Source organism: Arachis ipaensis, chromosome B3, assembly GCF_059453495.1.
Source record: "Arachis ipaensis isolate K30076 ecotype BB chromosome B3, ASM5945349v1, whole genome shotgun sequence".
NCBI classification, from domain to species: Eukaryota; Viridiplantae; Streptophyta; class Magnoliopsida; order Fabales; family Fabaceae; genus Arachis; species Arachis ipaensis.
The window spans coordinates 22,714,998-22,732,634 of NC_142438.1; the positions used below are offsets into that span (position 1 = coordinate 22,714,998).

The window sequence follows — 17,637 nt, forward strand, 5'->3', positions numbered from 1 at the left end:
AGCTTTAGGTTGGTGCCTTACATCACTATACAAGCTCATCTCATTCACTTCTAGCTTCAAATGAGATAGAGAACTAACTTTATTGCCAATATTAAAAGTAATAGCAGGCCTTCCAGTACAATTAGTATCAAAACTTGGAATATTGGAACTTTTCTCAACTTCACCATTCACAAATGCACCATCACTTTGCGGCCCAAATTTTCTAGGACTATCAACCAAGTTAAAATCTTTCTTAGCAAACAACTTCTGAGTTTCTCCATAAACACCACAATTTAGATCAGAATCCGAATGAACCAAAATTTCCCCAACCTCACCATTCACCATTGCACAATCATCATCATCATCATCACAAACACCATTTTCCAAACCACACTTTCCACCACTAGAATCAACCAAGTTACAATCTTTCTTCACAAGATTAACAAGCAAATAAGATTAATTGACAAAAGATACCAAGTTTGTTGAGAGAGAAAGAATGGAGACCAGAGACACAGCTCCGAGACGGTGGCGACGGTGACGACGCAAACCACGGGCGCGCAAACGGCAGCAAAATCACAAACCTTGGGGAGCAACTGGCGCCATGAAGTGAACCGATGGAGAATAGGAGACGCGCCGTTGTCATTCGGACCCTTGGAGGTGCTACTGGCGGTGGGTAAGACTAGACGATTCCTTCACAGGAAAGGAGAGGAGAAAGGGTAGAGGAGATGATAAAGGAGGTTGTTGCTTGCTGAGAAAAATGAAATTGGATTTGGGAGTTAGGGCTGTTAATTAAAATTAAGGGGTATTTTTGTAATTTTAAATTTTTAGTCTCTATTTTTATTTTAAACCAAACAGGATACTGAGACATAAATCAGTCTTGTACACTTTTACACCAAACACAATACTGATACTTATTTTTGTCTCTATCTTTTGGTCTCTGTCTTTCTGTCTCTGTCTCTTAGTCTCTGTCTCGCAAACAAACGCTACCTTAAAGACGTCCAAAGGCTGGCCGGAAGGCTTACCGCACTATCCCGTTTCCTCGGGGCGTCGGCCGCGAAAGCCCTACCATTCTTCAACTTGATGAGGAAGGGGATAGCGTTTGAATGGACCCCGGCGTGTGAAGAAGCGTTCAGGCATTTCAAGGAAATACTCACAACGCCACCAGTCCTCGGGAAGCCCAAGAACGGAGAACCGCTATACCTGTATCTAGCCATAACTGATGAAGCAATGGCGGCAATATTGGTGTGGGAAGAGAGAAAAACCCAACAACCGATCTACTTTGTGAGCAAAGCGCTACAAGGAGCAGAGTTAAGATACAGCAAGCTGGAAAAGCTAGCTCTAGCGCTCCTGATCTCTTCCCGCAGATTACGGCAATACTTCCAAAGTCATCAGGTAACCGTGAGGACGGACTAGGGGATCCGCCAGGTACTACAAAAACCCGACCTGGCTGGAAGAATGATGACTTGGTCTATTGAGCTCTCCCAGTATGACCTAAGATATGAGCCTAGACATGCGATTAAAGCACAAGCCATGGCTGACTTCCTGGTAGAAGTGACTGGAGATCCAGCCGAGATGCCGAGTACACGGTGGAAGCTCCACGTGGACGGAACCTCCAACCAGACATCCGAAGGAGCTGGAATAATCTTGGAAAGCCCGATAGGAGTCGTGTACGAACAGTCGATCAAGTTTGAATTCCCCATGTCCAACAACCAAGCGGAATACGAAGCCCTTCTGGCCAGCTTGGCCCTAGCTAAAGAGGTCGGAGCCACAAGAATGGAGATATGTAGTGACTCACAAGTTGTGACTTCACAGATTAACGGGACGTACCAGGCAAAAGACTCGCTACTGCAAAAATATCTAGAGAGGGTAAGGACGTTAACAAGCCAGTTTGATGAGGTCTCCGTGCAGCATGTCCCGAGGGAAAGGAACACTCAAGCAGACCTTTTGTAAAAATTGGCGAGTACAAAGCCAGGGGCTGGAAACCGATCCCTGATCCAAGGTTTGGTAAAAGAGCTAGCAGTTGCCCTCAATCTAACAAGAGTAGACCCCTCATGGATGGACCCGATCTACAACTTCCTGGACAACGGCAAGCTCCCGGAAGACGAGAAGTCGGCAAGAACCCTGTGAAGGAAGGTGGCCAAATATGCGAATACAAGGCCAGTTATTTAAAAGAGGGCTAAACCAACCGCTACTGAAGTGCCTACACCCCGACCAAACGGACTACGTGCTACGAGAAGTCCACGAGGGGTGCTGTGGTCACCATATCGGGGGAAAGGCTCTCGCTAGAAAACTTGTCAGGGCGAGGTATTACTGGCCCTCGATGATGACAGACTCTAAAGCATTTGTGAAAAAGTGCAAGAAGTGTCAAGAGAACACCAACTTCCACAAGGCGCCGCCAGCAAAACTTAGCTTCCTCCTGACCATTCGCGCAGTGGGGAGTCGACCTGCTGGGGCCATTCCCTGTAGGACCTGGCCAGGTCAAATACTTGATCGTTCTCATCGACTGCTACACCAAGTGGGTAGAAGCCAAGCCACTGGCGAGCATATCCTCGGCCAACTATCGAAAGTTTATGTGGAGGCAAGTGATAACCAGGTTTGGAATCCCAGAAGTCGTGGTCTTGGATAATGGCACCCAATTCGCCGACAAGAAGTTCGGGGAATTCCTAACCGGCTTGGGGATCAAACAAAAGTTCTCGTCTGTTGAGCACCCCCAAAAAAACGGTCAGGTCGAGGCCGCTAACAAGGTAATCTTACGAGGCCTCAAAAGGCGACTTGACCACAAGAAAGGGGGATGGACAGACGAGTTAGCTTCAGTCCTTTGGTCCTACCGAACTACGAAGCAGTCGTCCACTAGAGAAATCCCCTTTCGCCTCACTTACGGGATAGACGCGATAATACTTGTTGAAATTGGAGAGCCGAGCCCCCGCCTACTTTTGGGAGGAGTCGAGGAGGCCATGGAAAAGGACCTGATCGACGAAGCCAGAGAGATGGCCCACTTGTCGGAAACAGCGTTAAAACAGAGGATGGCCCTGCGCTACAACGCCAAGGTACTCAAGAGGGAGTTCGAGAAAAACGATCTAGTCCTGAGGTGCAATGATGTCGGTCTCCCGACTCTAGGAGAAGGGAAGCTAGCGCCAAACTGGGAAGGCCCCTACAAGATAAAAGAGGTGATTGGCAGAGGTGCCTATAGGCTGGAATGACTAGATGGCAAAGAAGTCCCCATAACTTGGAATGCGGGGAACCTGAGAAGATTCTACCCATAGGTCGAGATAGACGACCTAGCGACCTAGCAAGATCAGTAAGACCCACACTCCTCATGCTTTAATAAATAACACCGCTCACTTCGCTTTATTTCACTTTACTTTATGTTGTTAGAAATATTTGTGACCATCGTGAATACCCGACTAACTACCGGGTAATATTAATTTCATGGTTGAATCCGTCTCTTCTATTTTATATTCGTTTCTTCTATTTTATATTATGTTACAAGCGCGAACTTGGCAACACGGTATCCCAGGACTGATCTCCCCGGGAACCACGAAATTAACAAAGCGACTACGACCGTAAAGGCCACGACCTGACTTTGCCGACCGCTAGCACAACGGTAAAACATGCATAAGCGGATAACCAAATGCCAACAAAACATTATAAAAAGCATAAAGTAGTAATACGTCGACCAAGCGGCTAATATTCAAGAAGAGAAATTTAAGAGTTATAAGAACAAAGTCTACAAGATTACATGGCTAAAAAGCTGTGAAGGTCACTTCCTCGGCATGTCTACAATCTTGCCGTCCTTAACGGTCTTAAAGACCCCGATAGCCGACATGTCGAAGTCAGGAGCCACCACTTTCACTTGAGCCTTGAGAGCCTCTTCGGTCATCAAGATGGCGCTCTTCCCCTGCTTCACGACCTCCTTATACTTCTTCTTGAAGTCCTCAACCTCCGCCTGGGCAGCCTTGGCCGAGGAGAGAGCCTCATCCCGCTCCTTCTTCACCACGGCCACCCGACCCTGAGCAGCATTAAGCTGACTTTTTAGAGTCAGCTCTCGCTCAGTAAGATGGGAAACGGCGGCGTCAGAAGTCTTAACCTTTTCTTCGGCAGCTTTATCCTTCTCTTCGGCAGCCTTGGCCCTCGCCTCGGCACTGGCCAACTGCTCCCGAAGTGATTCAACTTCAACCTTGAATTTGTTGTTAGCCTGAATAGAAGATTCGAGCTTCCTCCGCAACGATTGCATTCCCGACAACTCGAATTCGTCTTTCCTTGCTATGGCAGCGCCGCGAAGAAGGGTGCGATACATCCATCTCGCCTGCGCGGGAAGGTCGGAGCCATGAAAGAACTCCTCCGTGTCGGGAAGGAGCTGGGAATCAATAAAGTTCCCGGCATCGAAGTTCCTCTCCATGATGGTAAGGGCCCCTTCAGGACTGGAGGAAGGTTTTCTTTTCCTTGGGTTGTCGACAATGAGCACTTCCTCATCTAAGTCCATGTCCACCCGAGGTTCCGGCTCAACCATGACCTGGGCACCAGAACTCGCCCAAGTGCTAGCGACAGCCGGTTCCCCTTGGGGAGGTTGAGACTGAACATCCGAGTTGACGATCTCTTTGTGAAGACTTACTATAATTATAATAAATTTAATTATTACTATAATTAAATAAAATAAATAACAATGATGAAATAATTGAATTAAAGAGAAACAAAAAATATACAAATAGTATTACAATATAATTAATAAATCTAATTATTACTCTAAATAAATGAAACAAATAACAACTTGAATATTTGAATGAAGCAGAAACAAAAGATATACAAATAGTATTACAATATGACTAAAAAATTTAATTATTACTCTAAATAAATAAAATAAATAACAATAAATCAATAATTGAATATTAAGTAGATACAAAGGATAATAACAATAATTATCTTATACTGCCTAATAAATTGTGTTCTTTTTTTTTTCTTAACTATTTCATATCATAATAATACAATCTTGAAAATTTACATGATCCGTGAGTTCGACGTGTCAGAAGGCAATTTTAAAGTAGGAGTAGCAATGGATAGGGTAGGGTAGGGTTTGAATTCAACTCTAATCCTACTCAGGTTGAGATTTTTATATAAATTCAATCATATTTTATCCGCGGGTTGAGAATATCTTAACCCTAACCCTACCCGCTCTTAATCCGTTGGTATTGACCCTACCTGCGGGTTACAGAAAAAATACACTATTATTATATAACTTGATGATAATTCAAAATAGAACTGACTTTTATATAAAAAAAATTAAATTATCAATTAATGATTTTCTTTTAGTAGCTAAAGATGTTTTGCATTTAGTGAGAGGTCTTTGGTTCAACATTCACTTAAAACATATTTTTATATAAGTATATAACATATACATGTATAGAGTGCGAGTTGGTCGAATAGAGTTGAGACTCAACCCGCACCTACCCTACTCGTACGAAAATCCTTAACTTAAAACATATTTTTATATAAGTATATAACATATACATACATACAGTGCGAGTTGGTCGAATAAGGTTGAGACTCAATCCGCACCTTACCCGGTCGGGTGGGTTAGATTGAATACCCGCGGATAGCGTACATATTGCCACCCCTATTTCGAAGTGGACGTGATTGTCAAGGAGGCGCGAATACAGACGAGGAGCCTCTGGCTAACGAATTTCAAGGTGGCAGATGAGAGTACGATGAGAGTACGTCAGTGGCAAAGGAGGTGTTTAAAGAGGAGTGGCAAAGGAGGTGTTTGAAAAGGAGGGAGAGAGAAAATCCGACCAAATTGGATCTTAGCGAGGAGATGGCGAGTTGGATCCTTTTGATTTCACTGTTAACTTGATGGAAGAAGTTTACGGAAGGCAATTTCGGAGTATTTGTGGTTGTGAAAGAGACAAGTGCCGCCGAGGAGCCTCTGGCTAACCAATTACAAGGTGCCAGATGAGAGTACGTGGATGATAAAGGAGGTGTTTGAGAAGGAGGGAAAGAGAAAATCCGACAAAATTGGGTCCTATTAATATTGATAGAGGACATAGTAGCAGCACGTGAAACTTGTGCTCTTCATTCAGTTAGTTGTTAGCTGAGTTAGTTGAATTTCTTCTCTGAATTTTCGTTTTACTTTGTGTTATGCCAGGTGGCACAGTTAGTTAGTGAATTCTGCCTCTGCTTTCTATATATGAATTTCATCACTGTATTTTCACCCAAGTTAATGAAATACACAGTCATAATTTCTCTCTTTTCTTTTAATTCTCTCAAATTTTCTGTTCTTTTTCACCTAATAAAACGAAAAGAATACCTAAAGAGTACGTACGGACAATAAAATTATAAAAAAAAATTAACAAATTTTATTGACGTTGATTTATTGAAATGATAAATTATAAAGGTATTTAAACTATTTAAACTAGACCCTACTTTGCATCTACGCGTCATTGGAGATAAATAACTTATTTAAAAAATTATATTAAACATTTAAATTGGTGTTTAACGATTTTAAATTAAAAATTTGTTTTAAATATTTTTTTATTTTATAAATTTTTTATAATCATTTTCATTGTTAGATTGATTTTTCTGTCACTTTAAACAAACATTTTGATGTGTGTATTAGATAAATAAATTTTTAATCAATTTTATTATACAACAATTGAGTTCCAAAAAATTATCATTATAATACTAATTAATTTCCGATACAAAAAGATCAATTTATTTTAAAACATTCTAAAACATTTTAGAGTACAAGAATATTTTAGAGTACAAAAACTTTTTATATTAAAATTATATAAAGTTATATTTTTATTTGTTTTTTTTATATTTATTTTAGTTGATAAATTTAATCTTTTTATGTGGTATTTGTTGTTTTTTTTTTTATTTTTAGTTTTTGTTGAATTTTTTTTTCTTTTTCATGTAATATATTCTTAGGATGATATATTTTTTTTGAACGGTTGACTTTATGCATTTTTATTATTTTTTTTGTTCATCTCTGTATGTATATTCTTCGTCTGACAATATGTATTTGATTTGTTTATTTTTTTCTCTTTAAATTTTTAATTGGTATATTATCTTTGTCTAATAATACTAAGGTTGGTGAAGTTGATTTCTATAATCATAAAAAATATAAAATGAGCAATATAAATAATGTTTTAAATTATTGAAATTTTTCGTAGTATTATTTATTTTATTTGTTGTAATAGGTGTTGAGTTTCAATCAGTAGTTGAGAGTCTTCTTTTAAGATTAAAATTATTTACTTTGATTTCAAATATACAAGTGTTATATAAACTTAAAATAGTATTAAAAAATGTCCAATATTACTTTTTTTTTTTTTTTGTAATGAACATATAATAAAATTTGTGTAGAACATATCCAAATGATACATGAAAGTGAATAGTGACTAGTTCCTCAGAACTTGTTGACTTGTTTTCAGCTTAATTTTTGAGTTACTATTCCCTGAATGGAACCAATGAGAGTAAACAAACCAAAAACAAAGCCTAAAATGCTTAAACTCCGAAGCATGATCCACTTAGCACTCTATGCTTCAGTATTAGACAGACCTAAGTACATTTCCACCGGAAAATATATGGTTAATGGCCAAAAGATTAAGCTTTCTAGTACTCCAAAAATCTGGTTGAAGTAAGGGAACATCAATGCAATCACCGTGGTTGATGCCACGTAAGCGGTTCAGAAAGAAAGCCTCAGAAAATTCAGTTCAAATATGAGTGATTCACAAATTCACTATCCGGGTATTGAAAGCGGAACCAATTCTCAACAATGGCAAAAAGTGGCTGACTATACACCTGCACCAAAAAAGTGAAAGAGATACTTATTTTAAAACAGAGAGAATATCATAGCACACATGATAAACTACACCCTAGTTTATAAAGTATTTATAACCTTTTATTAGGTTAAAATATAGAAAATTCTAAGCCTATAAATATAAGGTCTAATCTAGTAATTAAATATACAAAATCAAAATACATCAAATTAAATTAAAATATTCTAAAAATGTAAACTAATATCTTCTAAATAATACTTGAACTCTTCATATCTCGAATATTTGAAGCACGTATCATTTATCCGAGTTTTTTTGTTAATTAAGGCTAATCAAGTTGGTCTAACATAACAAAAAAATAATTATGACTAACATTATTCTAAGTCTTATTGTTTAATTTAGTTGAACTTAGTTCATAAAAAGACTTAGATCTGTAGCATTACTCTAAAATTTAAAGTTTGATATATATACTAAGACTATGTTGTATTTGTGTACCTGATATGCACCAACAAGGTGAACCACAATACAAACATTGACAAAGTTAACAAGCCAATAATACTTGGAGGATCCAAAACCTGTTAAGAGGTTTCCTGGTGTATCATTACCAAAAGCTGCATATCCAGCTCCTCCACAACCAAGGTAGAAGAACGTTGTGATCGCCACCGATATCACGGAGGCCTTCTTCATAGTTTGGTTTTCCGGTGGAGGTGACTTCAGAGTATCCTTCAACAATCAAAGCAACTTATATTAGAATCTATAGTAGTTAAGTTCTGGTATGATCATAGAACAGATATACCTGAATTTCCAAGAGAATTGTTGAGAATGGATAGGAATATGATATGTCACCAAGTGCTTGAGCAACAAGCCATAACTTTTCAGTTCTACTCCTGCTTCCTGATTCCTTCAATGCTACCTTCAACATAACCTTTTTCTGCATCAAATTGTAGAGTAAGAAAGTTAAATGCTTGTTGAATTGTAGCTCGCAACCGCACGAATCAAGCAACTGTCTAAAGAGCATACCTTTGATTTGCAGAATGGAAAGGGCCATTCCTATGAAAGAATAAGCAAATGACATGATTGCAGCAACAACCGAAAGCCATTCAATGTTATGGAAGTTTGGTATCTGTGAAAGTACAACTTGTATAGCCCCAAAAATCAGCATATAATATGCATCTACAAACTCACATGCTACTTCTTCTTCATTGGTATGGTAATAAATTGAAACCAAGATTGTTCTGTAGTCACAAACTAAACTAATATCAGCAATCACGCATATAACAAGAGAGTACTAGTCTATAAGTCTAAGATGATGCACCTTATGCTGATAGCTGATGTAATAACATAAGCAATTCCAAAACCATATAAGCTTATATTCACAAGAAGGCCACATAACCGTCCATTCTTTTAGTCCTGTAATTCAGCCAACAAGAATCTTGATGCAAAGACTTAAAAAGAGTAAGAATAAAGAGAAGTAATGATGAGAATGTACCTAGATGAGAATGAACAGCATCAAGGTAAGAGGCACTACGGTGAGGTCCAAATTGAGGATGTGGAGAACGGTAAGTGTTGGAGAGAAGGAAAGAAGAAATGAGAGTGAATGAAGCAATGTGGAGAATGGAGAATGGCCCTGCAATCCATCCAAGCTGTCCAATGCTCCATGCCAGAGACAGCACTCCTGATCCTATCACTCCTGTCACTATGTGCGTCACCGCCGTCCACGCCGTCCCTATTCATCATTCATTCGTTCATTCATTCTTCTACGTTTCGGCCGCAATATTGTTGCTGCAGTGTCAACTGTCTTGGCAATTGGCTCTGCAGCAATTATTATTGCGGCCGTTGCATGTAGATTTGGAGATATGACAAAAACAAACCTGTTCTTTTGAGAGGGTGAGAGAGCAACAATGGTGTCTTGTCATCATTACTTGAAGCTGGTTCTGCTGCTAACCCCATGTGGTTTGATGCTTTTAAGGTTTGTTGAGATCAATCCTCAATAGAGATCAGAAGTTATTGACTCTTTATATCCGCCTCTTTTCACAAAAGCATAATAACGAATCGCATTTAAGGTTTTCTACTTTTGTTGTTAGAGCCTTAGCAAACAGAGCATGAATTATTACTTCTTTTTTATGAGGTTTCTTGTTGGTATTATTAATGTAACGTGAGAATGACATGATCAACATATAGATGGAAAACGTGCTATTTATTTAGAAAAATATCTGAGAACTATCAAAATTGATTGTTTTTTGTCATAAATTAACCATCGATGTTTAAAAGTGTGTATTAAAAATATGTTGTTGAATTATTAGACTAAAGTAATTGAGTTAATGATTAAAAGTTATAGCAAAAAACAATCAATTCAGATAACCCTTTAACATTTCTTATTTGTTTATTCATTTAATTTAATTTGTTTTTCAACGATGGCTGGATATTAGTTTATTCCTAACGTTTTAAGACTAGCATTTTTATCTTTTTAATATCGAGGATACTTATCAAGTACATAACCCATACAAATTTTTTCAGTAATTATAAAACTGAACGTGCAAGTCTATGAACCACAATATTGGTTTGGCACAAGTACGAAATAGTATCACGTAATCTGCGTTGACTAATCAATCCAGAACCATTCAAATTTCAAAGTGTACTCAGCACACCGTGTTAATCGAAGCTTATGTAACCGAAAACTGCATACACTTTCCCTAAAGTAAACGAGTTTGTAAATTAGTGCCTATAGCACGCATTAATGTGCTCTAAGAACTAAGAAGTAAGAACATGCAAGTATTAATGCCTTGGATTGTTTAATAGTTCCTATAATATGTGAAAATATATGAGACATTCCCAATTCAAAACCTAGATAACTACCAATAACGATGTAATAAGGAGTATAGATACTGCATACGTGCTTATCTTTCATGTTGAATAGCCTCAATAGTTTTCTGGTACATCTCAATGTAAACCACTTGTTGCAAAAACAAAGCTTGCAAACCAAGAATCCATCAAAGACAAAAGTCCTTCTCAATAATGTTCTATTGTGAATCATCAGAGAGCATTTATCATTCTCTTCATCTCAGCAGACCTCCTGGGATCCGGTTCGTCTATTGCTCTCTCTGTAAGTACTTGCTTGATGCGGCACATTGACTTCCGTACCTGATTTCATAAACAAACTTCTCAACAAAAAACACTTAAACTAATCACCTAGTGTTTCTTTCCCACTCCAATAACAGAGTTTAACAGTAAACATTAGGTTTCTCTCTAATCTGTATTCTGTCCTATGCAAGCATTTCTTACGAGAAAACCATTTAATTTTGATGTACTGTCAGGATAAAACCATTTTACACGGGCATCCAATCACATAACGTCATATTAGCAAAAATAATTACACAGTGCATGAAAATTAAACTCAAACCACAAAAGTATCACCATAACCATTGTTCTATGAAGTATCCACATATAATGTAAACAAGTAGAGAAATCATATATATGTATATATATACCTTGGGGATGCGTTCTGGGTTAGGAAATCGTAGGTTCTGGGAATTGAGCATCTGGCGTTGAGTCATGAGCATGTTTTTCTCCTTCAACAACACATACCATAACTTATGAAGATCATCCCAAGACTTCAAACGCAATTCGGAGGCCTTCCAACCCCGACCTAACAACAACAGATAAACCAAGTAACTAACCAACAAACCCATCACTAGAGCATAATTGGTACCTCTTTTATAGCTGCAAATAAGAAAACCACATTCATAACACACTAGCAACAAAAATGAACATCCAAACACAAAGTGAAATCATGTACTTTCGGTTAACATTTTCGAATTTTGTTATTATCATTTGGTCATTTGATCTTAACTCGCAGTCTGCAACTGCAATTGCGCAGCAATATTGCTATTGTGGTGCATTCTGCAATGCAATCACAATAGCAATTACATCCCAAACAGCTATGATTTTCCGAAAAAACACAATAATTGCTACAGCAACCACAATTTTAAATAATTATAGCAATTCAGGAGTATTCTATATGCAAGTTTAGGTTTAGGCCAATTAGCACAATAATTAGTAGATATAAGCTTTGATTTGGATACAATTTAGTGAGCTAACTAACCACAAAAACAAGTGAAAGTTACCTATGGTGGGAATCAAATTCTATAGATAGAACCAACTTGGAAAACAAACAAAAACCCTAAGTTATTTATAACAATGGAAATGAAGGAAGAGAAAGAAGCGCAAAGTGGATACCATATACAATAGGTTTATCACTTTCCATGTCCCTGTCAACCTCGAAGAACTCCTCAAGAGGGTTGCGGGTTTTGTCGCCGGCAGCAGTGGCGGTTCCGGCGGAAGAAGCATAGGTTCTGGATCTAGCAGCTGCGGCGAACAGTGTTCGCCCAAACGTTCTCGACAAATACATCACTGCCACGTGGCCTCTGCAACAATGATCGATTTGGTTGATTAATTAGTTCATTTCATTTCATGCTCATAATTGAAGAGAAGAGAAGAGATATACCCAAGGTTCAGAAAACCGGACCGGTCATCAAACCGCTCTAGTCACTAGTTTACTGGTCTAACCGGTCCAACGATAGTTCAACCGGAAAAACCGTTTTAGAATAGAATAATAAATAAATTATAAATACACATCCTAAAATATAATTATAGTCTAATATAAATCTTAAAATATCTTCGAAATTTAAAACACTACATAAAATATCATCAACCAAATACATATGATCTTATCAAAATCCAAACTCAAGTTAAATAGTAATAAAAGCAGATCTAAATATTAAAACCAGAAGAAGCAGATGCTTGGTTAAGAACTATATATACTGCAATGTTTCATAAGGCCTAAACATTAAAACCAAGGTAATAATAATAATGCTACAACTTTTAATTACAATATAAAAATTTATATAGACAGGATTCTCTCTATAGGTGACAAAAACATAACTAATCACTACTTTCCTCTTATGTCTTATGCACAGAAGTTGATAGAATACAAGAAAGAAAGAATAGGAACTTGAGATTTGAGAAGGCATATGGGATATAAGAAAAAAGAAGACAGAACAAATAAACCCTATGATCATTAAACTAAACAACCAAAAACCAAAAATAATTTGACAATTGCAGGAATAATACTTATGATAAACTGTGTATACTATAAACAAACATTAATAAATTGGTTGTCCTACACAGTTAATAGGAACTATTATTCTACTACCCTAGTTCCAAATGCTTCTCTTTTTAGATCCCCCAACAGTATAACAAAATTATCTTTGTGAGCTGTTCACATCCTTGTTGGGATTTAATTACAAAGGTGTGAAATATGGTGTCATTTGCAGCTGCGAGTTTTGAATCAATAACATTGATTTGTGCCTCTTGGAATGTTTGGATCACTCTTGAAACCGGATGAGAATCAAGAGGGCAACTCACCCTAACAATCACCTCATCCTGTGCTGCTTCAATATCCACATCAGCATTAACGAAACAGAGTAACAAATTAACAATTACAAAGTAACAAATTAAACAAGGTAACAAATTAACAGTTACAGAGCAGCAAAAGTGCAAAACACTAAATTGAAGACCGAAGAAATTGAACAGAAATCGAAGTTCCCAGAATTGGCTGTTGATCCCAAATTTTCATTGCATTGGCAGCCATTCAACACAACACAATTCTGCCTAGTGCCTATAGCATTCAGCCATTCAACACAACACAAAAACATCAATTGGCTGGAAAACACCAAAACAGCAAGACACATTAGGCGTTCTAAAGCAGCAAAACACCAAAATTGCAAAGCAGCAAAACACCAAAACAATACAACATCAACATTAGGCGTTCTGGAATCAGAACCATACATTCTAACATAGAAGATGAAAGTATGAAACAGAGAAGATGAAACAGAGGAGTCACTCACCTGGGTGCTGACGAAGCGAAGACGAAGGGAGAGGCCAGCGAAGACGAAGCGGCGGTGCTGAGGACCAGGCGACGGCGGTGGCGCTGACGACCCGAGGACCGCGGGGACGCTGGGAATGCTTCAGAAGGGGCTAGGGTTCACCGTTCACGTGTGGAGTGAGACTGAGATGAATGAATGGGGGAAGAGACCAGGCGACGGCGGTGGCGCTGACGACCTGAAAACCCCGGCGACGGCGGTGGTGACTGGGCTGGGATTTGGGAATGCTTCAGAGGGCTAGGGTTAGTGAGAGTCTGAGACAGTGAGACTGCGATTTGGGAATGGGGGAAGAAGGGGGGGCATAGTTATCAGAACCGAACCGGCAATCAACCCGGTCATATGACTGGGTCACCGGGTCATTGGTTCAACCGGTGGGTCACTGATTCACCCAGTTGACCCGGTCATAATTTAAAAAAATACAAATTATATAAATAAAATTAAAATCAAGTATTAAAACTTAAAATGCAAGTCTTTACAAACATAATAATAATCAAATATTAATTTTTAGACATAACTAATTATGCAAAAAGAGATAATAAACTAGTTTCTAGTACAAAATACTTTCACCATTTAAATAAACAAGAACAAGCAAAAGATAACACAATCGATAAATCAAGTCCAAGTGATCTTAAAATCGACATCTATATCTTCATAGGACAAATTTGGAGCTCGATCAACATTTTTCTCATTTTGATTTGCATCTATATCTTCCATAAGAAACACTGCATTATGCAGAACATCAGAAACAAAGAAAGAAGAGTTTGAAGAGAGAGCTACAAGAAACTAGCAAACTAAATTAACTTCATCTTATTCTTCCATCAATGAATCAATTCTACATACCTCTTAGAGGGATGCAAGAGCTTCATTTATAACAGAGTTGGAAAAGAGAGAAAGATTAGAGATCAGAATAACAAACCCTAACTAACTGTACCAAACTAATTTTGTTACTGGCCAACTCTCTTATCTCTTATCCCTTAACATACACCAACAAAAGATTTAGCATTTTTTAAGCAACACAACAACAAGGTTCAGTAACAAATTCAACTCAACTCAGTTATCTTATCCAGCAACAAATTTTACTTTCAGCAACAACCACATTTATGATATGTTCAGTATCAAATTCAACTTACAGCTGACAACAAATTCTACTTCTAGAATTCTAGCAACAAATTCAGCTATGATAACTATGACAACTTTCAGGCAGCAACAAAAACTTAAACTATGATAACTTTCAGGGAGCAACAAAAAAACTCCAATTCTCCAAATATGATTTACAGCAAATTAGCATTAGCTAATCATAATTTCAGCAACAAACTCAACTTTCAACAATAAATTCAAGATGTACTAATAATTTAAAGCAATGAAATTGAAAGAGGAATAACAAGGCCAAAGCTGAAACTCACTTGGGCAGAGAGATGAAGCAAAACTTAACTAAGTGATTATTCTGCAAAACAGCACCAAATTCAAGGTTCAATAAACTCAGTAATGATTTTCGGCGATGAACAAACTTAAGCTAAGTGATTATTTTGGCATGTCAACAACAAATTCAAGGTTCATGATAATCAGTAACAAATTTCAGCAACACATTCAACTTTCAGCAACAAATTACTTTCAGCAACAAAATCAAAGTGCAATGATGCAGCACCAAAATTGAAGCAGAAAGACCAGGGGAAACTCACCAAATCGAGTTGCACGAAGGAAGTTGACGGCGAAGGAGAAGCTGAACGCAGGATTCAACAACCACCAGATTCAACACCAACCAGATTCATCGAAATCAACATTAAACTAGAGAAAGAACAGGATCGAAAACTGGAGCTCACCTAGTTGAGAAGATGACGACCACCACCACCCGACGAAGCGAACGTAGGGTCACGGACTCACAGTGAGAGAACGAGAGCGTGACGAGGTGAGATACCCAGAGACTGAGAGTGACGAACTGACAACGAGGGGAGAGACGAGGTGAGGGTGAGGGGATTACGGCGCCGTGCTCGAGAGAGTGACGAGGTGAGGGTGAGAGGCTGCCCGTTGCCGACGCCAAGTTGAGAGAACAGAGACAGAGAGACGAGGGCACGAGGTTGCCTTTGGGAGTTAGGGTTCATTTCACTGAAAAAGGGGGGGCGGGGTGGGTCTGAAACGACGGCGTTTCAGGGAAAAAAATAAAAAAAAAATTAACATGACCCGGACCGGGTTGCATTAACCGGCCGTCGGGTCGAACCGGGTTCGACCGGGTCTGTTGCACAAACGATTTAACAAGTGACTCGATCCGGTCAGGTGACTGAGTGACCAGGTTTTCGATCGAACCGGCCAGATCGAGCCGGGTTTGATAACTATGAAGGGGGGTTCACGAGTGGTAACCGGGTCGGCGGGTCGGGTTCCACTTTTTTCAAACAATTAAAAACGGCGCCGTTTTACTTTTTTAGAGAAACCGGCCGGCCCAACCGACCGATTTTTAGCCGGTTCACCAGTTTTTTTCCAATTTTCTCTTTAGTGGTTAATATAGGAAGACCGGACCACTTGTATCGCCTGTTCACGGTTAAACCGGTTGAACCGGCCGGGCCAGTCCGATTTTCAGAATCTTAGATAGACCTTTTAAAAAATTGAAATATTTATCTTATTTGTTTTAAATAATTAACACAATCTCATCATTATCTTATAGTAGTAGAATTGAGTGTCAAATTGAAACTCATTTTTAATTAAATATGTAAACGATATAGACTAAAATGCACTAGAGGAAATAATAATTAAAACAAGATATTTGTTCATGAAAAAAAATAATTAGAATTTTATAATGCGTATTGAAAAATTATTATTAAAATTACACAACTGTAAAGAAGTAATAAAATTTTTGCCAGAATTAACCTACGTAGAAAAATATAAAATAATTATTACAAATTGACAGAAAAATTAAAATAAGATTTAAATTAAAAAATAATTTATTAACACTACTCTAGAATTTCTAATAATATATACTTGTGATGTTTTCTCGTCAAATGAATAATTATTCACGTAAAAAAATATATTATTATCGGAGAACATAAATCGAAAAATAACTTTTTTTTATATTTTAAATTTATTCTTTGACTCGACTCGCGAATTTAAATTCTATTTAAAAGTATGTTATTGATGAATTGGTTGCTGCTTGCACAAGTAAAATTTGAACTCCAACACTTATTTAAACGAACGAATAAATTGGTTACTCTGTCAACCCAAATTGATTAACGGAAAGATAACTAATCATATACCGTGACTACAAAAGAAACTTTGGGTGACATTTACTCTAAGTAAGTTCTTTTTATTTTATATATTCAAAGTTCATGTAAGGTTCGGAAGGCTCATCCTTAAATGCTCCTTGCTAGGTATGAAGTGCGTACACTTTGTTAATTCGTTAAATCTGAACTCTTCATTTATTATATTTTATTTGAGTGGTCTGAATTTAAAAAAGTAACCTATTAATCAGGTTAACCATTTTCTTTTATAAATTTTAGATTTTTTTATAAGTTTCAGATATTGGACTGAAGTCCAAACAAAAAAAATAGTATACAAATATTAAAAGTAACATGTCTATACAACAAAAAAAATTACTAGGCTTTAGAATTAAAATAAATAATATATAAAAAATAAGTTGAAAATCTATGTACTAAATTCAGAAAAAAGAATGTATTAGAATCTTAAAAAAATTAATATTAAATATATATTATGTATATAATATTAAAATTTAAATAAATTTTATTTTGTGTAAAACAAAATTATAATATTAAATATAAATATAATAATAAAAAATTTTATGTTATATAAATTTAATTAATGCATATATATAATTTTATTTTGTGTGAAACAAAATTATAACATTAAATATGAAGTAAATGATAAAAGATTTTGTATTATATAAATTTAATTTAAAAAACATATATACAACGTAAGAAGCAAACAAACATATAATAATTTTA

The 17,637-nt window shown here is 37.1% G+C and overlaps 2 protein-coding genes and 1 pseudogene across 12 annotated transcripts; 1 reads left to right on the forward strand and 2 right to left on the reverse strand.

Annotated features, from left to right (window-relative positions):
* Positions 1–2,122: 2,122 nt before the first annotated feature.
* LOC148570046 (uncharacterized) lies at positions 2,123–3,179 on the forward strand. The gene is made up of 2 exons (XM_088506807.1): positions 2,123–2,572; positions 2,706–3,179. Exons 1-2 carry the CDS (start codon positions 2,123–2,125, stop codon positions 3,177–3,179), a joined length of 924 nt encoding a protein of 307 aa, XP_088362933.1.
* A 4,160-nt stretch (positions 3,180–7,339) lies between these two features.
* LOC107629848 (putative amino acid permease 7) lies at positions 7,340–9,935 on the reverse strand (annotated as a pseudogene). Its single transcript, XR_015907533.1, has 7 exons — positions 9,620–9,935; positions 9,234–9,474; positions 9,064–9,153; positions 8,769–8,983; positions 8,545–8,679; positions 8,244–8,471; positions 7,340–7,773 (listed from the first exon to the last, which is right to left on the reverse strand). The product of XR_015907533.1 is annotated as a putative amino acid permease 7 (transcript).
* A 565-nt stretch (positions 9,936–10,500) lies between these two features.
* LOC107629846 (uncharacterized) lies at positions 10,501–15,814 on the reverse strand. Of its 10 annotated transcripts, none has more exons than XM_088508495.1 (8): positions 15,511–15,814; positions 15,370–15,410; positions 15,094–15,134; positions 13,655–13,917; positions 12,253–12,309; positions 11,985–12,172; positions 11,237–11,394; positions 10,501–10,889 (listed from the first exon to the last, which is right to left on the reverse strand). In XM_088508495.1, exons 6-8 carry the CDS (start codon positions 12,154–12,156, stop codon positions 10,782–10,784), a joined length of 438 nt encoding a protein of 145 aa, XP_088364621.1. In that variant the 5' UTR covers positions 12,157–12,172; positions 12,253–12,309; positions 13,655–13,917; positions 15,094–15,134; positions 15,370–15,410; positions 15,511–15,814; the 3' UTR covers positions 10,501–10,781. The 10 variants fall into 10 exon arrangements, with proteins under 10 accessions (XP_088364621.1, XP_088364619.1, XP_016188253.1 ...); XM_088508493.1 differs by having other exon boundaries at positions 13,655–13,958; XM_016332767.3 differs by lacking the exon at positions 12,253–12,309.
* Between the last annotated feature and the right edge of the window lie 1,823 nt (positions 15,815–17,637).

Excerpts from the sequence above, each read along its gene's own strand:
- LOC107629846 (XM_016332767.3), bottom strand. The coding sequence starts at position 12,156 with ATGTATTTGTCGAGAACGTTTGGGCGAACACTGTTCGCCGCAGCTGCT. Across the intron at positions 11,395-11,984 it reads TGATAAACCTATTGTATATG|GTCGGGGTTGGAAGGCCTCC; the intron begins GTATCCACTTTG and ends TGTTGTTGTTAG. Across the intron at positions 10,890-11,236 it reads ACCCAGAACGCATCCCCAAG|GTACGGAAGTCAATGTGCCG; the intron begins GTATATATATAC and ends TTATGAAATCAG.
- LOC148570046 (XM_088506807.1), top strand. The coding sequence starts at position 2,123 with ATGCGAATACAAGGCCAGTTATTTAAAAGAGGGCTAAACCAACCGCTA. Across the intron at positions 2,573-2,705 it reads TGGAGGCAAGTGATAACCAG|GTCGAGGCCGCTAACAAGGT; the intron begins GTTTGGAATCCC and ends AAAAACGGTCAG.